At 43.0% G+C, this 27,920-nt stretch overlaps 1 protein-coding gene across 2 annotated transcripts in view; it reads left to right on the forward strand.

Moving 5' to 3' along the window:
• Positions 1–27,920, forward strand: part of LOC134431450 (ubiquitin-associated protein 2-like) — a 176,335-nt gene that overhangs the window by 11,769 nt on the left and 136,646 nt on the right. For both annotated transcript variants that reach the window (XM_063179461.1, XM_063179463.1), the window contains exons 5-7: positions 2,567–2,644; positions 26,251–26,305; positions 27,483–27,586. In XM_063179461.1, coding sequence (XP_063035531.1) covers positions 2,567–2,644; positions 26,251–26,305; positions 27,483–27,586 — 237 coding nt within the window. The remainder of the gene's footprint in view (positions 1–2,566; positions 2,645–26,250; positions 26,306–27,482; positions 27,587–27,920) is intronic.

Here is a 27,920-nt window from a genome sequence, read left to right on the forward strand (position 1 = left end):
TTTGCCATCGTGACATCTTCCTTCCATGTACAGTGCTCTCACCACTGCGCATGGACCAGAGCTGCTTCTAGGGTTTTCCCTTTTAAGGATGCTTTGCCCAGTTCCAAAAAAAAGCAGTCTCTCACTTTTGGGACACCTGTCCCCCCCAAATTTCACCCCCTGGGGCCGAGGCGTCTCGAGAACAGAGATCTTCTTCTTCCCTGAAGACGGAGGGCACCACCACCCTCCTCACCCATTGTCTCTGTTCATGCACTCCTTCACATAACATCACTGCACTCTCTTGGCTCCAAGCCATTGCCTCCCCCCTAAATGCAGTCTCTGTGTCACAGGAAAAATGGTTCTGTCCATGGCTATACAAGAAAAGTCCAGCCAAAGGCCACTCCATCACCTCCGCCCACCCAAGATTCTTCTCAACTTCTCTTGTGGCCCATTTCCTCTTATCTCATCTCTGTCTGTCTTCTCATTCAACTCCAGGAGGATCAGCATTTGTAAGGTTTCCATCATCTAAGAAAAAGGTTAAAAATCTCAGGCTCTGCCTGTCCAGAACTCCCACGGCTGCCCTGCTGGGCACCTTCTCATTGAACCCCCCCCTTCTCCTTCTTGACTGGCCATGCTATCAAATTTCAAGGTGGCACAGGCACAGACACCAGCTCTCCCTCTCTCTCTCTCCTGGCGGAAGGGTGGGGTGGCTGCCCAATGCCTCTTGGTGCTCCTCCATCCTTCCATCCTGCAGGGGCCTTCACCTCCCTTCTCTGTCCAAGGCCCTGGCCTACCTCACCCGGCTGCATGGCTTCCCCTCCCCTGCCCAGCCCACAGCCAGGCAGGGGAGGTCTGACCTCCTTCACGGACTAGAACCCAAGAGAGCTTCCCCCTGGGAGTTCTCTGCTTTTAACCCCCTGTGTTCTCAGAGGCGTATCCATGTCCTCAGTGGCCACACCAGGTGCTAATATTCAAATCTGAGCACATATTGGTTTGACCATAGCATCCCAAAAAGCTCACTTCCTTTTCAAACCAGGACAGACTTGGGTTTGAGATGGTCTGTGTTTATTCAGAGACACTAAATTTAAATTTCTGTCCTTTTTTGATTAATTGATCTTATACAAATTGCTGTTCTTTTTTAAGTTTTAGAATTGACTCTGTAAAACTGCTTGAGAAGCATGTTGCTGCACAGCTGATACACCTTTTTTTCTTTTAATGAAAAAATTATCCAGTTTTGATTATATTTCCTTTTATGAGTTGGAGAACCTGAAGATGTTCTCATCTTTTTATAAAGGGGAATGACAAGACTGGGATCATTATTACTCTTTAGCATATGTTACTCATAAGCCAACCAAATGTGAGTTTATACAACACAGAAAGTTCTTTGTGGGTTGAAATGTTTAAAATTTTTCTACAGCTTATACAGGTGCAAAAATACATGGTACAAAAGCAAACTGATGTTTCCAAGTTAGGTAGCATCACATTAGATCACCATTGGATGTGCATTGCTTTTTTCTATTTAAGTTTTATCAGCAGTATCAAAGCTATATAAATTGCCTGTAAGGGCCATACACACTGATCGATGAGCAGAGAAACACCAATGAAAAAATATGTTTAGCTTTTGACTTAAAAGCAGGAAAAAAATAATATTAGTAAATTCTTTTCATTATTGTAATATCTTCAAATATTGTGCCAGTGAAGACATTGTGAATCTTTGTAAAATAATGTCAAAGTTAGGAAAAAATAGTAATAAAACTTGCAGCTATGCTTAGAAAAATTGAATTCAAATCCATCAAAATGAAAGTGAAGGGCAAAATTTTTGACAGAGCCCTGGTGCTGCTTGTCTCTTTTTGCAAACTGGAATTAAAGATTTGTTTCAGGTTGTTACAAAGTCTTGATATCTCCTTCCACTGCAAGCATTATTGGTTCTGTTGCTGCCATTAGGAAAAGTTGTGCAGTACAAAATCTCAACAGTGTTTTAAGTTCTCAGTCTTTTTTTTTTTCCTTCAAAGAGCCAGACATCTTTTGGAGTATTTCCTCAGGAGTTTTCAGTGAAATAGTTAAGGTGCAGTGTGCTTTTCTAATGCCTCACCTTCACCTGGTTGTTATCCTTCTGATTTAAATACAAAGGAGAGTTGTTTTAAGTTTCCCTGGCTGTACAGGTATATGGTATGGGCAGACAAAAGAGTTGGTGTTCTTGATTGTTCCTTATTCTTTCACTGTTGCCACATAGCCTGTTATTGAGGAAGCATAGTATGTGGCAGCTTTTTTTCCTACCTTGTTAAAAGAGGTGAGGCCATAATTAATAGTGTAGGCTGCAAAACACTGCCTTTCTCCCTTCCCCCAAAACCCCAACCCAACAGAAATGTGTCTGCTGAAGGGCATTTTCCTCTTAGATATTTTGCTTCCTAATGGTTTAGCGCAAAGTAAACATAACTTGATTGTAGCTAGGCTGCAGAAGAACAGGGCTGACTGATATCTGTTAACCAGCCCACTTGAAAATCTTGCCCTTTTTTTTGAGGTTTAGGTTAAGCAGATGGCTATACTGTTCCATGCATGAGTGTCTTAAGCTGTCCTCTCTCCACAGTCGGAGCTGAAGAGAATGGAGTGGACAACAGTCAAGGAGACAGGCCTTCAGACCGTGGGAAACGTAGCCGTGGGAGAGGTGAGATGGTAGTATTGGTGCAGGACTGGCACCAACGATTTCATATCCTGAAAACGAACTCTCCCATTTATTTCTTTAAACACTTCTTTTGAAGCATTTGTTGGTTATCCTTTGATTCCATAAGCATTTCATCCACCTTTAATTTAGGTACGTTCCTCTCCCTTGTTCCTTGTTATGTCTTGGTCTCCGAACAACTTAAAAGAATTTACACAGATGACTTCTATGGTAATTTCCTGTGTAGCAGTCTTGTGTGCTCTGGCTATGGAGACCTGTTTTCCCAGATCGATTCATGTCAGCCTTTTGAGAGTGGGAGTATGCTGGATTCTGCAGGATGTACCTTGGCAGTAGGAGACCACAAGATTCCATCTGTATGGCTCTCAGGGAAGGATTTGATGTGTACTTCTGTTGTTTTTTGGGGGTAGATCTGGTTGTCAGGCTTGCCTTCTGTTTTTGGTAGCCAATCAGAGAAAGTACAAGCCACCTTAGAGGCTTTTTGGTAAGAGAAGGCATTCAGCATAGAAGACTTGACGAGAAGAACTGTGGAAAAAGAATACTGCAGAGTTTTAGGTACAACAATCTTCTCCTGTAGAAGAGATAGGAAAGGTGTTGATAATGGATTTGATGTGGAATCAAGGGATGTGTAGTTGGTTTGATTTTCATGGGTTGAAGTGGAAAGAGGCTTGTTTTTTCTAAGAGCAGGAGGAATGAAAATTAATAACTTGGGTACAGTGCCGATTGTGTGAGGAAGTGGGTATTAAATGAATTACATTGCGAAAGTGCATAGCAGAGCTAATGTACTTAAGTAATGTCTGACTGGCAAAAAATTCTGCCTTCAAAAGGCTCTCTTCTTTGGAATAGTCAGTAACGAGGCATTCAAAGACAGGCACATCCAACTTTTGTCTCCAGATCTGCATCTTGAAGGAATGGAAACATGCAAAGACATGTAACTTCCAAAGGATTGCAAAAATGACTGAGTTGTACCTGTGAATCAGCAAATACCAAATGGTGTGTGTAGAGAGGTAGCCTTGCAGGGGAGGGTGTGGCATAGTTCACAGCTATAGATTTTTGGTATGTTAGCACTGTTAATAGATGGAATGTAAGTATTTAAGTTAATTGTTTTATAAAATAATATTTTATATTCAAATCATAAAGGTAGGAGTTTTTTAAATTGTTGGGTGAAATGTAGAGATTAAATGCAGTCTGTTTTTTGCTTTGTAACCTTATGAACAATAGACTGCTTTTGTTGTCAGCACTGTAGCTCTCTAGATTAATATCATGTCTTAAGCCAAAACACTGACCTATCTGACTGAATAGGAACAACTTCAACCAATTTTCATTCACTAGCTTAGTGTACAAAGTATTACTGTATCTCTCTACCAAGTGTTTTAGACTGTGCATTCATGTAAGAAAAGTATCTTAATGAAATGTTTTCAGCTGTCTGGGATAAACTGGTTGACTTCAGTATTACTATATTACAAGCATGTGTATTCTGTGGCAGGAAATACCTAGTTAAATTTTAATGCAAACCTCTTGTGGTTTTGGGCCAGGACAGTTATTTTTCTCACAGTAGCCATGAGGAAGAAGTGCCTGGAGCCATCTGGGCATGCCTAGGTTGTTATTCTATACTACTCACATCACTGCCAGGGAGTGGAAGGAAGGGATTCTCACTTCTGAGAAGGAGGGGGGGGGCATGGTTTATGGTCGAGAAGAAAAAGATGGCACATGGAGTGTCCCCCCACCATTTTGTTAATTGTCTTGGGAGTTATGCAGTGCTGGGTTGGTTGATGAATGTGGGGATTTTTTGGGGGTTTTTTGCATGCAAATCACCCTCTTTTTGTACTTTTGTTAGTAGCATTGTTGCTGTTACTGTTCATTTTCTTATCTCATTGCTTTTTCCAGTAAATAGTTTTATCTCAACCCATAATCTCTGCCATTCTTATCTCCCATTGAAGGGGAGGAGCGAGTGGGGGGAGGAAAATGGGACACACTCTAAATTAAGGAGTGCTGCTCCTAAACCACAACAACCTTTAATTGACACCCAGTGTGAGGCATGAAGGGTTGAGATAACAGACTTGCCCAGAGTCGTTGGGAAGCAATTTTGATCTAAGAATTTGTTGTATTATGTATGGAGCCACTAGGCACAATGTTGCTTGGTCTGTTCTCATGGTTGTGGCACCTAACCCTGTATGTGTTTCAGTATATGCACTATGTGCCTGTCACAGTGCTCCTTCTCAGAGCAGGGATAGGGATCAGGATTGCTTTGTTGCTGTACTGTGTGATATCAGTTTATGACATTATAATGTCAAGGGCAATGAGGGCCATTAGGGATGTGTCTTCAGTGCTGCTCTCCTGCCATGGCCTTGGGTGCTACCTCTAGAAATTCATTAATAATCATACTTAGTCTGTGGGGGAAAGAGGGAAGGATGATTTTCCCCAGCTTTTTACCCTCTCTTCCTGCTTCAGGCCTGTTACATCAGCTTTTGAGAATTTTCAATTTCCTTTGGATGTTAAGGAAAGCCTCTTCTTGTTGCTAAGTTCGCCAGGTCTCCTCAGTGCAGTCTACACCATGTTCAGAATCAAGAAAGAGCTATCTAGGGAGGTTATTCAGAGATCTGCCATAAGGGTAGATGGATAGTCATGAGTGGCATGGAATGTGGGAGAAAATGAGCCAGTTTTGGGGGAAATTCTCTGCACCAATGGTTTGGAAGTTCACCCTTGAACAAATATAGGACCCTGTTAAAGTGACAGAATATTTGCAAGGATAATGCTGTGACCGCTCCACAGGGGACCAACTTGTTGCAGTGTGCTGGGCCCTGGCTACTATTTATTGGACACTGCTTGTCACTAGACAGCACCCTCAGGGGAAGGAGGAGGAAAGCACAGCAACTGACACTGTGGCCACTCAAACTGCAGTTGAAAAAGAGGAACAACCTATGTTGGTAGCAGTCATACCTATACAGAAAAAAAAAATCCAAGGCCGAATAATTTCACTTAGTGAGGGTTAAAGATGAAGCAGGGCCCACACAACAGGAGGAAGAGTCAGGGCCAGAGATAATCACTTGATTCCTATCCCTGGATGAGCTGCAAGATATGTGAAAAGATTTCAGCTGCCAGTTGGGTGAGTCCATGGTGACCTGGCTGCTCTGATCCTGGGGTATGGTGGCCAAGCAACCGGGATCCCTGTTCTGGGATGTGTGCATTGACCAGAAAATGGCCACCAAGTGCCATGTCCAGTTTTTTTTAAATACATCCAGGGATGGTGACTCCATCACCTCCCCGGGCAGACCATTCCAGTACTTTATCACCCTTTCTGTAAAAAACTTCTTCCTAATATCCAATTTATATTTCCCTTGGTGGAGCTTAAGACTGTGTTCTCTTGTTCTGTCAGTTGCTGTCTGGAGAAAGAGACCAACCTCCACCTGACTACAGACTACAGCTACCTTTCAGGAAGTTGTAGAGAGTGATAAGGTCCTTTCTGAGTCTCCTTTTCTCCAGGCTAAACAACCCCAGCTCCCTCAGTAGTTCCTCATAGGACTTGTGTTCCAAGCCCCTCACCAGCCTTGTTGCCCTCCTCTGGACACGCTCAAGCATCTCAACATCCTTCCTAAACTGAGGGGCCCAGAACTGGACACAGTACTCAAACTGCGGCCTCACCAGCGCCAAGTACAGGGGAAGAATGACCTCCCTGCTCCTGCTGGCCACACTGTTCCTGATACAGGCCAGGATGCCATTGGCCTTCTGGGCCACCAGGGCACACTTCTGGCTCATGTTCAGTCGGTTGTTGACCAGTACCCCCAAGTCCCTTTCTGCCTGGGCACTTTCCAGCCACACCGTTCCCAGCCTATGGTGTTGCAGGGGATTATTTTGGCCAAAATGCAGGACTCGGCACTTGAACTTATTAAATGTCATCTTATTAGACTCTGCCCATCTATCCAACCATTCCAGGTCTTTCTGCAGAGCCCTCCTACCTTCTAACAGATTGATACATGCTCCCAGCTTATTGTTATCTGCAAATTTACTAATTAAAGACTTAATACCCTCATCCATGTCATCAATAAAAATATTGAACAGAACTGGCCCCAGCACAGACCCCTGAGGGACACCACTAGTGACTGGCTGCCAGCTGGATGCAACACCATTCCCCACCACTCTCTGGGCCTGGCCATCCAGCCAGTTCCTAACCCAGCAAAGAGTACACCTGTCCAAGCTGTGGACTGCCAGCTTTTCCAGGAGTACACTGTGGGAGACAGTGTCAAAGGCCTTGCTGAACTCTAAATAGACAACATCCACAGCCTTTCCTGCATCCACCAGGTGGGTCACCTGGTCATAAAAGGAGACCAGTTTGGTCGAACATGACCTACCCCTCCTAAACTAGTGCTGGCTGGGTCTGATACCCTGGCCATCCTCTAAGTGCTGTGCAATGACACTCAAAATAAACTGCTCCATTACCTTACCAGGTACTGAGGTCAGGCTAACTGGCCTATAATTACTAGGATCCTCCTTTCTACCCTTTTTGTGAATGGGTGTCACACTGGCCAGCTTCCAGTCATCTGGAATCTCACCATTGAGCCAGGACTGTTGGTAAATGATGGAGAGCAGTTTTGCAAGCTCATCTGCCAGCTCCCTCATCACCCTGGGATGGATCCCATCTCGGCCCATAGATTTATAAACATCCAAGCAGCTCAGCAGTTCTCTGACTGCCTACTCTTGGATAACAAGGGGACCATTCTGCTCTCTGACATCATCTACCAACCCAGGAGAACAGTTGTCTTGAGGACAAGCTGTCTTCCCACTAAAGACTGAGGCAAAGAAGGCATTAAGCACTTATGCTTTCTCCTCATCTGCAGTTAATAAGTTCCCTCCCGCATCCAATAGAGAACAAAGGTTGGTCTTACCCTTCCTTTTACCATTAATGTATTTGTAAAAACATTTTTTATTATCCTTTACAAAAGTTGCAAAATTAAGTTCAAACTGAGCTTGGGCCTCTCTAATTTTTTTCCTACATGCCTGAGCAACCCCCTTGAATACTTTGAGAGAAACCTGACCCTCCTTCCTAAGATGATACATTTTTTTTATTCCTGAGTTCCTTCGAAACTTCATTGCCCCTCCAGGCTGGACGTTTGTGTCATCGACTCATCTTTTGGTACACAGGGATAATCTGTTCCTGTTGCCCTCAAGATCTCTGTTTTGAAGCATGCCCACCTTTCCTGGATTCCTTTGTTTTTAAGGGCTACTTTCCAAGGAACTCTCTGAATACGTCTCCTAAATACGCCAAAGTCTGCCCTCCTGGAGGTCCATTGTAAAAGTCTTATTGATGTTCCTCCTGATTTCACCAAATATCGAGAACTCTATAATTTCATGATCACTATGCTCTAAGCAGCCTCCAACCACCACATCTCTCACCAGCCCATCTCTATTTGCAAACAACAGGTCTAACATAGTGCTTCCCTTGGTGGGCTTACTCACCAGCTGTGACAAGAAGTTGTCTTCCACACACCCTAAGAACTTCCTGGACTGCCTCTTTTCTGCTGTGTTAAGTCTGCTAGGTTAAAATCACCCACAAGAACAAGGGCTGGTGATCCTGGAACATTCTCTAGCTGCTTATAGAATAAGTTGTCCACCTCTTCTTCCTGGTTGGGTGGACTATAACAGACTCCCAGTAGGATGTCAGCCTTGTTGGCCTTCCCCTTAATTCTTACCCATAGGCATTCAACTTCATCGTCATTAGTTTCAATACCTATGGCGTCCAAAGCCTCCCTAATATAAAGGGCCACCCCTCCATCTTTCTCCCTTTCCTGTCTCTCCTGAAGAGCTTGTAGCCATTCAGTGCAGTGCTTCAGTTATGTGAATTGTCCCACCATGTTTCTGTGATGGCAACATCATAGCTTTGATGCTGCACCATGGCCTCCAGCTCTTCTTGTTTGTTACTAATGCTGCATGCATTAGTATACATGTACTTCAGCTAGGCTACTGATTTCACCCCTAGCTCAGGCTTACCACCCTTGGGCCTGCTTCCAGAGAGCCCAGCTGCATCCCCTTCCCCCTTCAAACCTAGTTTAAAGCCTTCTCAATAAGTTCTGCCAGTTCATAAGCTAAAATCCTTCTACCCTTAATAGAGAGATGGAGCCCATCCAGTTCCAGCCGGCCAGGTGCCGAAAAAGTTGCCCCATGATCAAAAAATCTAAAATTCCACTGATGACACCAACTCTTGAGCCACTTGTTAATAACATGGGTTGTCCTATTCCTTTCAGTGATTTTCTCTGCCACTAAAGGGACTGAGCAGAACACTACTTGTGCTCCTGCCCTATCAACCACTTGACCCAGTGCCCTGAAGTCCCTTTTTATTGCCCCGACACTCCTCTTTTCAATTTCATCACTGCCAGCCTGGAGTATCAACAGTGGATATTAATCAGAGGGCTGAATCAGCCCAGAGAGTCTCTCAGTAATATCCTGTGCCTGGGCCCCAGGAAAGCAGCAAACCTCTCTATGGGTTGGGTCTAGTTGACATGGGGCCCTCCATTCCCCTCAGAAGGGAGTCACCACTACAACTACCCTTCTTTTCATTTTAATGGTAAAGGTGGTGATCTGTCTGACAGATTAGGCATAACTGGGAGGCTCTCCAGGCAGATTATTTTCTTCTACATCCTCTGGCTGACCCTCTAGATCCAGGGCCGATACCTAGTCCGAAGTGGCATCTGGGTAGGTGATAGGGGTCGGGAGGAATTTTTATTACCTCACCTAGTAGGGACCCATTTCCACTCCCCTTCATCCACCAGGTGTCCTCCTATTGCTTGACAGTGAGAGGCAGGGGAGTCTTTTGACTCCTGATGGGTCTCCCTCAAGGATGGAAGGGCACAACTCCACCAATCTATTTCCATTTCACTTTCCCTAATACTTCATAGTCTTTCAACTTCCTCCCTAAGCTCAGGCACCAGTGAAAAGAGATCATTCACCTGTTCACACTGCTGGCAGGTGTCGCTGTAGAGCTCCTTAAAGAAAGATGCAGGACACACTTTTATGGAGCAAAGAAGAAAAAAGATCCTGGTTTATTCACATATCTCTTTATATAGAGTTTTTAAAGAACATCCCCTGTCTATCCCCAATTGGTCGGTAACAAGTTGTTACCCTGTATTGATTGGTCACTCAATCCCCCGGTGTGTACGTGCAGAAAGAGTTGTTTGTAACACATAGTTTTAATTTTTCTACCTAACAGTGTAAAAACAGTTTTTACAGGTGGCTAGTGTTTTTCACAGTCCTTTCACAGTTCTTTCTCAGGGCAAGCAGGTTGTTTTCCACAGTCCTAGACTTCTTTCTCAAGGAAAACGAGTTGTTTTTCACTGCTGCAGGACTGTTCTCATGAAGAGCTGTCAGCTTTCTCAGGGCTTCTGTTGGCTCGAGTCAGGATTCAGTTTGTAAGGCCTCTGGCCTGGTGTTTCACCACCACAGGCAGGCTTCTTCTGCAACGCCCCCTGGAACCACTGATAAGCTCAAACACTGCGCAGGAATGCGTCTGGACAGACGCATCCTTTTTGGAGGGTTCTACTTGGTTACATACACTTTTACTGATTGCAGTTTTTGATCATGTAAAAACCATTACTAACAAAAAAACCCCAAAAACTAACCAACCAACAGAAACAACAAGCAAAAAACCTCACTAGCAGGAGGAACCTGCAACCCTGCCTGCTTGCCCTGCCTGCGCAAACTGCTGCGCAAACTGCTGTGCCATGCCCCCAGAGACATGCCCCGCTCCTGTTCGCCGTGCTCCGGGGAATCTCAGCCTCTATAGGTGACTCCTGTCAAGAGTGAGGGAAAGGTATTCTCTCAAAAAGTTTCTAATAGCGCATTCAAGCAGGTGAAATGCCATGTAGCAGGGTATCTAGTACCTGAGAGAATTAGCTGTGCTGGAGGTACTCTATAGGGATTAAAATAATGAGCAGTCTCCTGTAGATCCAGATGCAGTCTGGTGTATACAATGCATATGGCAGAAGTGCCTATGGAGTATGCCATCATTGTATACCAACTCACTGGCAGTGATGTCAAAGAAAGAAGGAGAATGAACAGTGATTCAGATGACTACCCGACTCTGGCAATAGAAGTGGTCAACAAAATAGCAGTTATGTCCCCACCAGCAGCAAGAAGGATACACAAGCTTTCCTAGGCACTATGGGTTTTTGGAGGATGCATATTCCAGATTACAGTCAGATTGTAAACCCTCTCTATCATGTGTGATGGAAGAAAAAGAGTTTCAGGTGGGGTTGTCTTGGTTTAAAAGACAGGTGTCTATTAAGGAAGATGGGAACCTCCCTTGGAATGGAAAATATGACCCCCTTCCCTCCAAATTATTATAATTTGAAATTATGGGGCTTTCAGGCAAAGATATGGGAAAAGGAATAACAGCTCTTTACTAGAATATATATATATATATATGCACCAAGGCAAACAAACAACAACAACAGCAGCAACAACAAACAAAAAACCCAGAAATCCAATAACAGCCTTCTCTTGGCTGTCAGGCACTTTCCCCTTTGATGTAGTTCTGGTCACAGCTGGCAGGGGTGCTGTTGGCTCTTGGCCAGGCAGGGCTGATGCATTGATTCTCCTGTGGCTGCAGAGGGCGCTGTGGCATGAGCTCAGTGGCTTCTTTCCATGTGGTTAATGGCAGCTTAGATGGCGGGAGTGAGAGAAAAGGGGCTTCCTTTGCAAACTCATGGAGAGCAGCTGGTCTCAGTGTCTCTCTGGGTGGCGAAATGGACTGTAGTAGGAACCTCAGAGCAGTAGGCTGGAGCAGCAGAGGCAAGCACACCTGGGGTGGCAAGCAAAGCGTAGCAAAAACCCTAAACAGTGGCAGAAAATAGTGGGGCTGGGCAGTGGCAGCCAGGCTCCTGCAAGCAGCTGCTGCAAACAGCCAGGAGATGCTCCCTCTGGAGAAGGGAAGGGAGTTGGGGTCCCAGGTTACCCTTGAGGCACCCAAGTAGATGGTGAAGGTCCCTCCCAGTGAGGTTCGGTGTTGAAAAGGCCTAGTTCAATGACCACTCTTGCAAGCAAAGGCTCACCCACAGTAAGGAGAAGCAGTGAAGGACGAAACTCTGCAGTGGCAGCAAATCCTCTGGGCAGCAACAGTCTGGCATCAAAAGCACAAACTATCCCCCTTCCAATCCCGAAAGCGAGTGAGAGCTGAGCCCAGCCCCTGACCCCCAGCCAAGTCTCTTGGTATCTCTGCACTTCCCAAGCAAAAATCCCCCAGCTACCAAGCTCACTTCCCAGGTAAGAGACTGCAGCCAACTGCATCCCTCCCCTCTCTCAGCCACATATTTTATCTCTTAAATATCGTTGTTCTCATCTCTTAGGCAACAAATGGGAGAAAAATTCCCTGAGAGAAATTATTTTTTCCTTTTTTTTTTTTTTCCTCACCTCCAACAGGGGTCCTGAACAAGAACAAGCTTTTGAACAAATTAAACAGGAGATTGTTCATGTAGCAGCCCTTGGGCCAGTCAGGACAATACAGGATATGAAAAATGTGCTCTACACCACAGCTGAGGAGAATGGTCCTTTCTGGAGCCTCTAGCAAAAAGTACCTAGGGAGACCCAAGGACAACCCCTGGGATTCTGGAGTCAGGGATACAAAGGATCCAAGGCCTTTTACACCCCAACTGAAAAAGAGATACTGGCAGCTTATAAAGGGGTTCAAGCTGCTTCAGAAGTGGTTGGCCCTGAAGCACAGCTCCTCCTGACAACCCGACTGCCAGTGCTGGGCTGGATGTTCAAAGGGAAAAGTCCCTTCCACACATCATGCCACTGATGTTGTGTGGAGTAAGTGGGTTGTGTTAATCACACAGCAAGCTCAAAACCCCAATCACCCAGGGATCTTGGAAGTCATCACAAACTGGCCAGCAGGTGAGAATTTCAGACTAATTTTAGTGGAGGAAAACATAATGTGTTGAGGAGGCCCCACCATATAGTCAGTGACCAGAAAATGAAAAACAGTACAATCTTTCTTGATGATTTCTGCCGTATCGTAGGGATACATCAAACACAGAAAGCTGACTTATGGATTTATACACAGTGAGTTGCAGAAGCTATTGAGGGCCGAGGTAGATCAAGTCATTGCAGAGCTGAAAGCCATCAATTTGACTTTGGATATTGCTGAAGGAGAGAAATGGTCAGCATTCCACCTCCCCACTGACTTGTGGATGGTAGAAAATGCTTTGTGGGGGTGGTTGGACCAATGGAAAAAAGACTATTTGGCAGCACAGAGGGAAAGCCATCTGGGCTGCTGAATCATGGCAAGACATGGCTGCTCAGGTTGAGAAATTGACTGTAAAAGTACATCATGTAGATGTGATGTTCTTCAGTAGTGTGACTCTTGGGTGCGTGTGGAAAAGAGGTGAGGTAGATCAAGCTACCAAGATTAAAGTGTCTCAGGTGGATCTGGACTGGTGACATAAGGGTGAATTATTTCTGGCTCAATGGGCTCATGATGCATCAGGTCATCAGGAAAGATATGCAGCATACAGATGGGCTCGTTATCAAGATGTGGACTTAACCATGGACACTATATCCTAGATTATCCATAACTGTGAAACATGTGCTGTTGTCAAGCAGGCCAAGTGGGCAAAGCCTCTGTGGTGTGGGGGACGATGGTCAAAATATAAGTATAGGGAGGCCTGGCAGATTGATTACATCACACTGCCACAAACATACCAAGACCAGCACTGTGTGCTGACAATGGTGGAAACAAACACTGGATGGCTGGAGACATACTCTGTGCCTCATGTCATTGTCTGGAACACCATCATGGGCCTTGAAGAGCAAGTCCTGTGGCCACATGGCACCCCAGAAAGAATTGCGCTGGACAATGGGACTCATTTCAAAAATAACCTCATAGATAGCTGAACTGGAGAGCACAGAATTGAATGGATGTATCATACTCCCTATCATGCACCAGCCTCTGGGAAAATTGAATGGTACGATGGACTGTTAAAAAACACATTTAAAGTAGTGAGGGGGTGTGGGACCTTCAAACATTGGGATCTACATTTAGCAAAGGCCACCTGGTTAGTTAACACTAGAGCTCTACCAGTTGAGCTGGCCCTGCCCAATCAAAACTTCCATGTACCATAGAAAGGGATAAAGTCCCCATGGTGCATATGAGAAATATGTTAGGGGGAAGACAGTTTGGATTAGTCCTGCCTCAAGGAAAGGCAAACCCATCTGTGGGATTGTTTTTGCTCAGGGACCTGGGTGCACTTGGTTGGTAATGCAGAGGAATGGGGAAATGTGATGTGTACCTCAAGGGAATTTGATTTTGGGTGAGAACAGTCTCTAATGTTGAAATGTATAATATCGGTTGCTGAATGATTCTGCCACTGTGCCATAACTACCATGGACAATGAGGATGGACTGCTCCAGATACACCAGTCATGAGCTCCTGATGCAGCAGCCAGATGATAGCACACCAGCCCTCCTCCCCTGGAAGGCATCTAGGACAGATAGAACCCACAGTCAGACTAAATTAACTCTAAAGACATCTTGGAGGTTGGCCATTGACAATGGAAATTATATGTTTGCTTGTGTATATTTTTTATATATACATATGTATATATTTGGAAGGTATAAGATCTGGACATGAGCTAGATGGTATAGAACAAGGGGTAGATAATGTCCTGTTTTTTTGGCCAGAACAGTGAATTATTCCAAAGTAGTTGTGAGGGCATGGATCCTAGAGCCTCTGGGTGCATCTCACTGCTGGGGGGGGGGGGCAGCAGTAAGGAATTCTCACTTCTGAGGAGGAGGGGGATGTTGCTTACTATCAGGAAGAAAAAGGTGGCTTGCAGAGGGTCCCCCCGCCATTTTGTTCATTTTCTTGGGGGGTTGTGTGGTGCCAGGTCGGTTGGTGAATGTGGGGTTTTTGTATGCTTTTGTTATTAGTATTGTTGCTGTTACTGTTTGGTTTTTTATCTCGTTGCTGTTTCCAGTAAATTGTTCTTATCTTAACCCATAATCTCTGCCTCTTAAATCTCCCACTGGAGGGGAGAGGGAAGTGAGTGTGGTGGTGGTCGTGCGGCACCAAATTAGGGGGTGCCGCTCTTAAACCATGACAAAAACTGTGAAATCTGCAGGGAGTTATATAAAGCCGTGTAATTTATTTCTCAGTATTTCAGGGATGGCTGACCCTTCTTTGGATATTAGTAGAAATTGTCTTGGGGTGATTTTATGATGTACTTTATTCCGTAATCATCTGCTTTATGCCCAGAAATATCTGCAGTATTTTTAAGATGAACCAGGGGGTGGGGCCAGAGCCTGGGAGCCCCGGGCGTGGGCTCTGTTCAATCTCTCTCTCTCCAGTGGTTGGTGGCTACACAGATTGTTACTTCATTGCCTTCTGCTAGATTAATTTTCACCAACTTAGGCAAGAAGCTTCTGGGTTTTTTTTGGGTTTTTTTACCTTCCCCTGGCATGGAGGCTTTTCACTGGCAAATCCTTTCGGCAACTTTTTTTGGTTTTGTTTTTTTTTTTCTCTCTGGCTCGGGGAGCCTGTGGGGCAGCCATGGCCAGTCTGAACCCCAGGAAAGACCAAGACAGCAAAAGAAGGGACATCAAAATCCACCAGTTTTGCTTGCTGTGAGGAGGAAAACCAACGCTAGAGGATCAACAGCATCAACAGGTTTCCCATCTGCTCTGCTCCAGGCTGCTATGTGAACTCTTCTGTGGTATTCACATTCTCTGAACAGAGAGAGACATAATTCACTCTCACAGGATTTTTCCTGAAGAAGCACAGAGAGAAAACAATTCTTATCTCTATTCTCTAGTCCTGTTGTTTTGCACATGTGGAATGTGTTAGGAAGATTGTTTACCTGAAGTAATTTGTCAATTAGATTCTGCTGAGGATTGTTTTAATTCCTTGGCCAATTAGGTCAAAGCTGTGTCCTAGCTGTCTCAGACAGTAACAATTTTTTCTTTAGTATCTTTTTAATATTCTTTAAGATCTCTTTAGTATGTAATTTAATATAATATTAGTGCAATATAGTATAGTTTTGATAAAACAATTGTTCAACATTCTGAATCAATAGTCAGGTACCAATCATTCCCAGATGTTGGGGTTGCCCAAAATACTATACTCTTCCCCTTCCCAGAGACAAAAGGGACCAGTCGCCATTTTGTTTTCCAGGTCACACAGTCAGCCTGTGTATTTTTCTTCCCTGGGAATTTGAGGGTTTTTTTTTTTTGTTCTGCTGTGGGTGTGTGGGTGGACGGTAAGTTTCTGGGAATTCATATCTAGCATTTATTTAATCCTTTTCTGTGCCTTGTGGGCACCCCCCTTTTTTTTTTTTGTTAATAAACAGTTTTGGGTTTTTTTTTCACGTTCACCTGCTGGTATCAATTTCATTGGCAGAAGAAAAGGGGGTTATTGAAGCCCTTTCCCTTTTAGAGGAAATACTCATTACAGGGTGTTTTCTCCCAAAATTTGTCTACAAAACCAAGACAAAATAATAATAGTCTTCTGTCATTTCATCTGGTAGTCTTTTCTGTTACACAGAATTAGGTGCTTCAGCTGCAAGTAAATACATGGCTGGTTATCACCACAGAATGCTTTTTTAGAAATTTTTCCTGCAGAGCCTGTATATGTAGGAATCTAGGCATTGGATAAAAAAATAGGGGTCAGCTAATATCTTTGAAATGCATTGTCTCTATTTTAAGCTACCTACTGAGGCTGGAGTTATTTTACTGACTGCTTTATAGGTGAAGATTTTCTGGGCCATTGTGTTACTTCTTTACTGTAGAACAATATAATTTTAATAAATTATATGCACTGAAAATAGCAGAAATGAGATTGACACTGTGGTGAAAATATGATGTTCACTGAGGGGGGAAAACCCTGATACTCAGTATTTCAGCCTCTGTGCTATAGGTACTAGCCTTTTTAGGAGGCTGCCTGATGGACTCCCTTGGGAGGCAGTCCTGAAGTGTTGTCATCTTATTGCAGGAGTTCCATATGGTTGTCTCCTTATCGCAAAAGTTTCATACTTTCTTGGTGTTTCTTGTAGGCAGTTCCTCAGAGCACTGACTCTTTCTTCTTCACAAAGTAACCAACTGACTCCAGATCCCCTCTCAACCAGCCACCCCACTCTTTTATAGCACTCTTCTTCTCATTGGTTACAGCTGTGGCCTGTTAAAGTCAGGCCTATTCCTAATCTTTGATAATTGGCCCAGCTGCAACTCCTTAGGGGTAAGATTACTTTCTACACTATCTTTCTTTTCTTATATTCTGTTCCCCTACACTGAAGGACAAAGGAATCTGAGAAGGTTGTACATTCTTCAAGAAAGAATTCTTTAAGGCTCAGGAGCATGCTGTCCAATGTGCTGAAAGATGAGCTGCTGGGGAAGATTGCAGGTCTGGCTTAACAGAGAGCTTTGGCTGGAAGCTGGGGGGAAAAAAAGAGTTGATCACTCTTGGAAGAAGGGGCGGGCAACTTGTGAGGACTACAACCATGTCATAATGTTGTACAGGGAGAAAATTAGAAGGGCCAAAGCCTTAATATGGCTGCTGCCATACAAGATAATAAAAATGTTTCTGTATCAGCAGCAAAAGGAGGGGTAAGGAGAATATCCTCACTTAAGTGTGGGGGAAAACATAGTGACAGAGGAGGAGGAAAAGGCTGAGGTACTCAGTGCCTTCTTTGCTTCAGTCTTTTATAACAAGACCAGTTTGTTCTCTTGGTGCCCAGCCCCCTGAGCTGGAAGATGGAGACAGGTAGCAGAATGAAGCCCTCACAATCCAAGGAGAAATGGTCAATGACCTACTACACCACTAAGACACACACAGGTCCTTGGGGCTGGATGGGCTCCACCCAAGGGTACTGAAGGAGCTGACAGAAGTGCTCACCAAGCCACTTTGAATCATTTATCACCAGTCCTGGCTAACCAAGGAGGTCCCAGAAGACTGGAATTTAGCAAATATCATGTCCATCCAAAAGAAGGGTTGGAAGTAGGATCTGGGGAACTACAGGCCTGTCAGCCTGACCTCGTTTCCAGGGAAGGTAATTGACCAGATAATCCTGAGTGCCATCACATAGCACCTACAGAGCAACCAGGGGATCAGGCCCAGCCAGCATGGGTTTAGGAAAGGCAGGTCCTGCTTGACCAACCTGATCTTCTTCTATGACAGGGCAACCTGCCTAGTGGATGAGGCAAAGGCTGTGGATGTTGTCTCCCTGGAGTTTAGTAAAGCCTTTGACACTGTCTCCCACAACATTCTCCTGGAGGCACTGGCTGTTCATGGCTTGGCCAGTTGCACTGTGTCCTGGTTTAGGGCAAATTTGGGAGAAAACCTCTGAAGGGGTTTCCTCTAGAAAAGCAAATTGAAGTGGCTCCTCCCCCAACTGGTTAGGGGAAAAAGATTTCCTTGGAGAAAAGTGGAAAAAACTGTTTATTTAACAGGCAAAGCATTCACCAGCACACAAAAATGGACAATATTAAACAATAAAACCTCTTGCTGCTCCAAAAGAGATGACAAACTCAGAAAAGTCCCCTTCATGGGCTGTAGCTCAGCTTACTCAGTCTCTTATCAGTCCCTCCGGTGCTGGAAATACTGTGGTCCAGGCCCGGCCTGGTGGGCCACAGGTATGAGCTGCAGGTGCTCTTCTGGGTGTTCAGTCCAGAGCAGGTTTAAACAGGTCCAAAGAAAAAGAAAAAAACACAGTCTAGGGAACTTCTCTGCCTCAGCTAGCTAGAAACTAACTAAAAGCAAAGGAGTGCTCTGTCCTGCTGTCTGTCTGTCCATCTGCAGACAATACAGTCCAGAAGCAGAAATGTGGAGGAGTGAGTGCAGCTTCTGATAACAAACTGCAGGCTTCTTCTTTCCCCCTTCACTCTTGGAACCAGTCTTAGAGGTGCAAAACTTGTCTCTGTGCTAAACAGACGAATGGGGATACAAGCATCATAAAGTCACCCTAGGACACACTGTTAGCTAGGTAGAAAACTGGCTGGACGGCTGACCTCAGAGAGTGGCAGGGAACAGAGTTAAATCCAGCTACAGGCCATTTACTAGTGCTTTTCCCCAAGGCTCAGTGTTTAGGCCAATCCTGCTTAATATCTTTATCCATGATTGCTTTAAAGGTTCGAGTGCACCCTCAGTAAGTCTGCAGATGACACCAAGTTGGTGTTGATCTTCTGGAGGGTCTAAAGGCTTTACAGAGGGATCAGGACAAGTTGGGTCAATAGGCTGAGGTCAATCATATGAAGTTCAACAAGGCAAAGGGCCAGGTCCTGCACTTGGGTCACAGCAACCCCCTGTAGCACTGCAGGCTTGGGGCAGAGTGGCTGGAAAGCTGCCCAGCAAAAAAGGACCTGGGGGTGCTGGTCAGCAACTGGCTGAACATGAGCCCAGGTGGCCCAGAAGGTTAATGGCCTTCTGGCCTGTATCAGCAATAGTGTGGCCATCAGGACCAGGGCAGTGATCATTCCCCTGTACTGGGCACTGGTGAGGCCACAGCTCGAATCCTGTGTTGAATTTTTGGCCTCTCACTACAAGAAAGTGGAAGTGTTCAAAATGCATGTGGATGTGGCACTTGGGGATGTTATGTTGGTGCTAGGCCAACAGTTGGACTTAATCTTGGAGGTCTTTTCCAACCTTAATTATTCTGATTCTATAAACGATTACTAGAGTACGTGCTTTATAATATGAAACTGATTTAATGCTTCGATCTTTATAACTAACAAGACAAAATTATTTGAATTGTAATGTATATATAATTAATATCAAGATATTATAATATATTGAATATCACTTCAGTGTTTGTTTTGGTAATATGGAATACCAAGAATATTAATTTTCTATACTTAGTGTCCTTATCTCTTTGCAAGGCTTAAACTTCTGTCACATTAATGTCTGCTGGGAGGATGGCTGGCTCTGTATTTCCAAGACAGAGACCAGGACTGTTTGATTATTGTGTAGTCAGAGATAAGTGCAGAGATAAGGTGATGCCTGCACTTCCAGTCTGCATTCCCTTACTGTTCTTAAGCCTGTTTCTTAACCTTAGAGTGCCTTCACCTAATTAAACCTGTCATTGTGAAAATCTGAATTTCAAAATAAAGTTTCTGTGATGCAGTGGAAAGATTTAGGTCTGTGTCCAGGTTTAGAGCAAATTTGGGGAAGAATCCCCCAAAGGAGCTCCGTTGGGAAAAGCAGATCCAATCGGCCCCTCCCCCCAACTGGTCCGGGAGGAAAAAAATTACCTCCTTGGAGAAAGGTGGAAAAAACTGTGTATTAAACAATAAGACCAAAACAATATCAAACAATGAGACCCCTTGCCACTCTAAAAGAGATGACAAACTGAGAAAACCCCGTCCCCGGGTTGCAGATCAGCTCACTCAGTCTCTGATCAGTCCCTCCGGTGCTGGAATTGTCGCAGGCCAGGCCTGGCCCGGTGGGCCACAGCTGCAGCTGCCGGTGCTCCCCTGGGTGTTCAGTCCAGAGCAGTTTCAAGAGGTCCAAAGAAAAGGGAAAAAAAACAGTCCAGGGAACTTCTCTGCCTCAGCTTGCTAACACTAACTAAAAAGCAAAAGAAGAGCTCTGTCCCGCTTGTCTGTCCGCAGAGAACACCGTCAGGAGCAGGAATGTGTAGGAGTGGAGTACAGTGTCTGAAAACAAACTGCGCGGTTCTTCTCTCCCCCCCTTCACTCTCTGGAACACTCTTAAAGGTACAAAACTTATTATTCAACATAAACAGAATGAGATGATTGGGGATAAAAGCATCATATAGTCAACCCAGGACAGTGCAAGCTCAGCAAACTGGATTTTTTACATATTAGGTTATTAAGTTAATGGAGTGCTCCAATCCAAGTTGTTATGCTACACAACTTTTTCATGCTTCCATGTAGTGTGCATTTGTTTTGTGGGAAGAATAGTTGTGTATGAGATGAACAATTCTTTCTATGCATGGATGGTACCAGAGTGAAGTCTTGATTCTGTGATTATAAGTGTTTTTAACTCCCAATGGGTTTTAGTGGAAACAAAATCTCACTCCCTGCTTAGGTTGACTTCTCTATAATTCATTCCAGAAAAGAAAAATATAAATTGAGTAAGTGGAGACTAATGTGAACCTAGTCAACTGAGGGAGGTGTGTGTAATTTTGTTATTTGCCTGATTCCATTATTTGCTTTTGTTCTCAATATGCTGATTGATTTTAAGAAAGTCTATTCCTTTAGAGTCGGTGGAAGATTTAATGAGCTACTGCCACGTCACTTGTCTTTTTGTCAGTATATAAAAATGTTAGAAAAATTGCTGATTGTGAATTGCCACAGGAAAAAAAAATTAGTGAACATTGGCTGTTGTAATATAAATCATATCTGTGCATCTCTTTAGAGTAGTGTTAAAGCTATACTTTTTATGTTAAAAGCATAAACTGGCATTACTGCAGGGAAGAATTTATCTTGTCTGCCTCTTGGTACATTTGAGCTTTATTAGAGGATTGATCTAAGTTTAAAATTAACCAAGGCAAAAAAATAAAAAGAGGGCAGGCATCATGGTAGCTGGGGACTACAGGGGTTTTTGTGGCTTATCCTTGTATAAAGGTGACTGGTTTTCTGGCATTTAGCAAGCAGGAAACTGGTTTGAAGAGCCACAACAGTGACCTAATAATTTTGTTTTCTGATGATGGTTTCATGCTCACTTACTTTTCTGACAGTATGTGCAAAGCTTAGTGCAGGAAAGAGCAGAGTTGTGATCACTAGTGAGAAACTTCTATTGTAGTAGTTCTGATTTAAATGGGTTTAAGTTACTGTGGGATTGCATGCTCAGAATATGGGTCCCTGCTCTGAATTGTGTGAAGCCCTGTTTGCTCACTGACCTTTTAGTCACTGTTAAAAAGTAGCAAAAGTTTGGAAATACCTGATGGTCATTCACAGTTGCTTCCTGACTAACTTCTCTATGATAGAAAGCTGTGTGGCTTTTAATTGTTTTAAGGCCATGTTTTAATTTTGCAGTGAAGTAACTTTCTGAGCATGAGAATTTAAGACTATAGTAGTGATTAGATTGTGTCAGAGAATATCAGCTCTTCCCACTGGCATCTTGCATTAATGACTGTGAAAAATGCCATTCACTTGTGTTAAAATTTTAGAAGCTTAATAGCAATGAAAATAGTAATAATAATTCTCATACATGATTCAAACATTCCTTTCAAACTAGGGGTGTTTCTGCTTAATTTCAGCTTCCCCCTCTCATCTTGTAAATCAATCGGCTTGGTCCCTCGAAGTCTGTGTTGTCCCGATAAGGAGGCGATCATTCTTCTCTTGGGATCTTGGTGTCTTGTTGCTGTTATCTCTATGTGAAGAATTTCTTGATTATCTTATCCATTCCTTGAGCTAGTTACAAAAAGTATCTTACATTGCATAGTTTTTATTTTAATATTATGCTAATAGCAAAAAAATTATATTTACCACACTATTTAAAAGAGATTAATACAGCACTACTTAAAAAAGATTAATACGGCATAACTTTCCAAATTAACATATATAGTATTTATGTTAATATTTGCAAAGAGCCAATCATATAATATGCATTTTTCACAATGACCGTGATGTATGAGATTCTATGTCAGGGTGGTCTTTCAGTGGTGGGTACTCACTGTCCCATATTTTGAAGTAGTTCTTCATAAGTGTCTTACCAATTTGAATTTAGTGCTAGCCCTGCTGGTTTGGTACTGCTCTTTTGTCTTCACTAGAATACTTTTTGTTGCATTTGTTGATTAAACTTAGTTTCAGTTTTGACAGAAGGCATAGACACAGCTTTATGAAGTTAAGGGAATCTACTTGAAATTCAAGTTCAGGATTAACTTTTTATACCAGATCACTTTGAAAATGCCTTGCTGACTGGTAGTCTAAGACTGTGCATGGAGCTTCAGGAACAACATGATGTTTTTCTAGCAGTTTCTAAAACTGTTAGAAGTTCTTATTGCTGTTTTCAGCCAGTAGTTTATTGTGCCCATCCTGGTATGGTATCGTACACATGCCTTGTTTACTAAAACTTCATCTTATGTGTAATATGCTTAAGTTATTTTTTCAGATTTTTTCACTTGGGAGGCTGGGGAGACTTCCTCTTCTAAAATCTATTTCTACTTTTATGCTAGCTATTCCAGCTACTCTCTTTGTACCTAATGTCTGCCTCACTCAAAAATATTTCTGCTTGACTGTTACTGTGATTTGCAGCTCCCAGTCAGTCTTGTAGTTGAGTTTGTAAAAAACGTTTGATCTCTCTTTTGTGCATCATTAGTAAATGGTGTTTAATACTGTATTGACAGCTGTAGGAAGTACAGTGTCCCCAAGTAAACTTTTCTAGCTGGTTCTACTCTTTTAAGAAAACCAACCAATATTTACTCGGCAGAAAGATAATCCAGGGTGCACTCACTTCTAAAGCTGCAACCCTGTAATGCCATGGATCAGCTTCCCAGATTGTGGATTTTAGGTGGGTGAAGGAGAGAAAAGCAGTAGAAGAGGTAGGCTGAGCAAGGAGGTTTAGAAGGCTGAGTTATCAGATGGGGACAGCAGGATCTGGGACACTGTTTATGACAGAGCAAAGAACACGGCTCCATGTGCGGGCTCAGTGAAGAGGGATGGCAACTGCCAGGTTGCACTTGTTGCCCCTTTCCTAATCTCTGTCTCTTCTCTCCAGATGATTGTGAAAAGAGTGTCAAGAAGGGAAAATGGCCTAGTGTCAGACTTCATTCTTCTGTGTTCTTGTTGTTCTGCCTTGCTAGATGGAAATCTTTCCTCTTCAGGTTTACATGGTTGTCATCCTGTATAGAATAGGGGTAAACCCTTTAATCAAAATGTGGATAAAGCTATCCTGATAATTTGATATTTCTAAGAAGTCCTTGTGTTTGCATGGCAAGGTTTTGGTAGCAAGGGAAGGGGAGGACTACAGGGATGGCTTCTCCAAGAAGCTGCTGGAAGCTTCTCTTATGCCTGACAGAGCCAATGCCACCTGGCTCCAAGACAGATCCACCACTGGCCAAGGCCGAACCAATCAGCGACAGTAGTAATGTATGTGATAACATATTAAAGGATGGGGAAAAAAATATTGCACAGAAATAATTGCATCCAAGGAAGAGAGGAGTGACAGTATGTGAGAAACAGTGCTGGAGACTCCAAGGTCAGTGAAGGAGGTGCAGGAGGTGCTCCAGGTGCCAGAGCTGAGATTCCCCTGCAGCTCATGGTGAAGACCTGCAGGATGTCTACCTGCAGTCCATAAAGGTCCACAGGAGAGCACAGACCCACCTGCAGCCTGTGGAAGACCCCACACTGGAGCAGGTAGATGCCCAAAAGAAGGTTGTCACCCCATGGGAAGTCTGTGCTGGAGTAGGGTCCTGGCAGGACCTGTGGCCCCATGAAGAGAGAAGCCTACACTGGAGTAGGTTTGCTGGCAGGACTTGTGACCCTGTGGGGGACCCATGCTGGAGCAGCCTGTTCCTGAAGGACTGACCCTATGAAAGGGATCCACGCTGGAGCAGTTCATGAAGAACTGCAGCTTGTGGGAAAGACTCACACTGGAGAAGTTCATGAAGGACTGTCTCCCATGGGAAGGACCTCATGCAGGAATAGGGAAAGGACTCCTTTACCTGAAGAGGAAGCAGTGACAGAAACATGTGATGAACTGTCTGTAACCTCCATTCCTCATCTCACTGCACTGTTAGGGGAGAGGGGATAGAAAATCAGGAATAAAGTTAAGCCTGAGAAGGAGGGGGTAGCGGGGGGAAGGTGTTTTTAAGATTTGTTTTACTTCTCATTATCGTTATCTTACTCTGATTTTGATCATAAATTCAATTAATTTCTTCAAGTCAGGTTTGTTTAGTCTGTGATGGTAATTGGTGAGTGATATCTCTCCTGTCCATTTGTGGAGGGGAGTGATAAGAGCAGCTTTGGTGGGCACCTGACCTCCTGCCAAGGTCCAACCACCACAGTATTTTAGCAGTCCAGAAATGTCTTTTAAAACATGGATAGTGAACTAGGGCAAGGAGGAGAACAAGTAGTGAGGGGAGGAAAAGGAAAGTCATTAAAATAGGAACGTTCTAAACTGAATTTGCCATGTCTTGCAGCTACTGTTTATTCAGTTCAGATGGTCCCCTCAAAATAAGGGGTAATTTTGATGCAAATTTGAAACCTTTCATAGGTAATTCTGATGTTTGGACAACCGGTATATCAGTGACTTAGGATTATAACTTTTGTGTTCTGGTAAATTTGTAGTTGTTCAGTGACTTTTTATAACCACATAGCTTTGTTATTAAAATAAACATCACTTTTTTCTCAGCAGCAACTCATGTAATACCAAATAATATACATAGTCTCCTGTCACAGACATCTTTTCATAAAAATCCTTTCTTTAGGATTTTTCCCCCTTCTGAGAAGCTGTGGCCTCAGCAACAAAATGTAAACAATGGTTATCTGCTGCTGTGGAATGCAACAGGTGGATCTGTAATTGGTCTCCTGTAGATGTTTGGATTTACTTACCACTCACGGCAGAGCTGGGTCTCACTTGGTGCTGAGACACAGCTCTTTGTTTATTCATTCCTTTTCTATTCTTAGCGTAGCTAGCATTCTGAGAACTTTTCCTTCTATTCCTATTAGTATAGTTATAATGTAATATATATCATAAATTTATAAATCGAGCCTTCTGAACATGAGGTCAAGATTCTCGTCTCTCTCTTCACCCTGAAAAACCCTTGCAAGCCCTGTAACAGTCTCCCTCAAAAAAAACCCCAACAAACTCAAAGAGCCTCAGACACTGATGTTATAAAAAAGAAAAAAAATCCACCAAAACTATGTAGAAATATGCCACATGTAAGAAATAGTTTCTGACAGTTTGCATAGACATGTGCTTTATGGATGGTTAATAATACAAAAATTTTTGTGCTTTCTTGGCACTATGCAACATGCAAAAATAAAGCCATTCACTATATTAAGAAGCTTGTAAACTGAGGTTGGTAACCAAAATTTGAGGCAACAAATATTTGTTGTTAAAATAGAAATTAATATTCTTGTGGGTGATAACAAGGAAGTTTGAGTAATTTGAATTGGATAATTATAATGTCAGTAGTTATGCTTAAAGGGGAAACAGAAGCAATGTGTTGGAACAGGTTGGTGAAAGCACAGGAGGGTAGGGATGGACTGAGTCAGAGAAGGAAGCAAATGGAATATTTAAACTTTCTTCTCACAGATAAGAAGTGATGGAATTTCTTGAGAGATCAAGGTATGCAGGGAGGCTGGAATTTTAAAGCATTTAGGCAAGAGGGAAAAATTAAATGAAATTTTGAACAACGTCTAATGATTTGGCAATAGCAGTCTCATGGGATGATTCTTTAGTTAAAGTCTTTTACTTGGCATTTGGAGCTACTTCACTAGATACAGAAAAGATAGCAAAGAATTGCAAGTCCTACTGAAACACAAAGTGTTATATGAACTGTGGCTTACTTGCATATGTTAGGGAGATTTGACAAGTAAATTACATTTAACCACAGTACTTTATTTTCTTCAACTATTATATTTTCTAATGTGACAGACTAGCAATTGGTGGCTCCTCTGCTGTTGCTATTAAATGGTGTTTTCTCTCCTAGGGTTTGGACGTGGCAGAGGGAGAGGAGCAGGGAGGTTTTCAACCCAAGGCATGGGGTAAGAAACACACAGAGCACAGATTTTGGCAAGGATCAAACTCACTGGCAATATTAATTGACAGTGTTGCCACTGTGTGTCTTAATGTTGCTGTATGTTTGATAAACCTGTATAGATACAAAAATTCAAAATGTCTTAGATTATTAATGGATTATTTTTGTCTTAAACCAGTATTTCTACCTAGACACACCTATACAAACCTAATGTGAGTTTACTCAATGTTAATATCTCAAACTTGGGGAAACCATTTGTACCTATCAGTTGCAGCCATCAGTAGTGTCTTGGAGACTGAAAGTTTTGTGTGGTGCATATAGTTCTAGGTCAATTAAAAAAAAATTCTTTCAGTGTAATGTAGAACTTTCAAGTTCTATATAAAACCCGAAAGACTAGTGATTCTAAACTTTCTCCTGTTTTTGAGGTTTCATGCTTTAGCTGTTTGGATGTACATTGACCCTAAAACAAAATCAAAAGAAGTTACTCAGCAGCTCTAAAGTTTGTTCTCAGTTTTAGTGGAATAACTTGCTTTATGAAATGTAGCCTCCACTACTTTCCCTCAGTGTTTGCCTTTAATGACATTTCATGTAGCATCATTGATGTCATGATGAACAGATGATTGTCTACTTTTCTGATAATTCTTCTTGTTCATACTTGTAGATGATAAACTGAAAAGAGGTTTTTCTTTCACCTTTTAGCTTTATCCGTGTGTTTTGGCATTGGTGTCAAGAGTGCATTCTGAAGTAGTCTTACTGATGGTCTGACTCCTGTCCTGCACAGGTCTGGTGCTCTTAAAGGACATGATACTGATTTCTCATCAGTAAACCACCTTCTGAGAAACTATCACCTCAGAGAGGCTTATCATTATGCATATAAACTAATGCTTTATAAGACTGAGGGAGTAGGTATGCTGTTAACTGCTATTTCAGGAATTGTTGGTTTGGTTCAGTTTCTCTACAGTAATTTTTTTCAGTCTCTTCACTTTTTTTTTCTCCCCTTCTTTTCTCCCTCTTTTATCTGTGTCTGCTCATAGAGGAAACATTTTTGAAACTGAAACTATCAAGACAGATTATGTGGAAATCAAGAAGTTAAACCTAGTGCAACCTCAGATAAAAATGATGACATCTATGTTCATTGAATGACCCATGTGTTCTCTTCCATTTTTAAACTTTTAAAACTCTAGGACATTTAATCCTGCAGACTATATGGAGTCTTCTGCCACTGATGGCTTTGGGACAAGATCAGAGATTTTGGAGACTGGTCAGAATGATGCAGATGATGGAACTGGTAAGATGCTTCAAGAAGTGGAAGGATTGAAATTAAGACCTGTAGCAAATTGCAGTTGAAATAACCATTCTGTTAGTGTTCAGTTAACTTCTGAAAATGTGATTACATTTCACATGACACAGATATTAGTTCTTTTTCATAGCTTAATTGCTACTAATGTGCAGAGCACATGCTGTAGCCTGACTGTTAGAATGAAGGGAAGGCAATTTGCAACTTTTTTAGTTTAATGCTAACAAACCCTTGAGAGACAAAGGGATTTGAAGAGTTATTGGAAGAGTCTTGTATGTGAAGACCTGTGTTAAAGGAGAAACCAATGCCTGAGCATTCTCACCAT

Source organism: Melospiza melodia, chromosome W (genome assembly GCF_035770615.1).
Source record: "Melospiza melodia melodia isolate bMelMel2 chromosome W, bMelMel2.pri, whole genome shotgun sequence".
NCBI lineage: Eukaryota > Metazoa > Chordata > Aves > Passeriformes > Passerellidae > Melospiza > Melospiza melodia.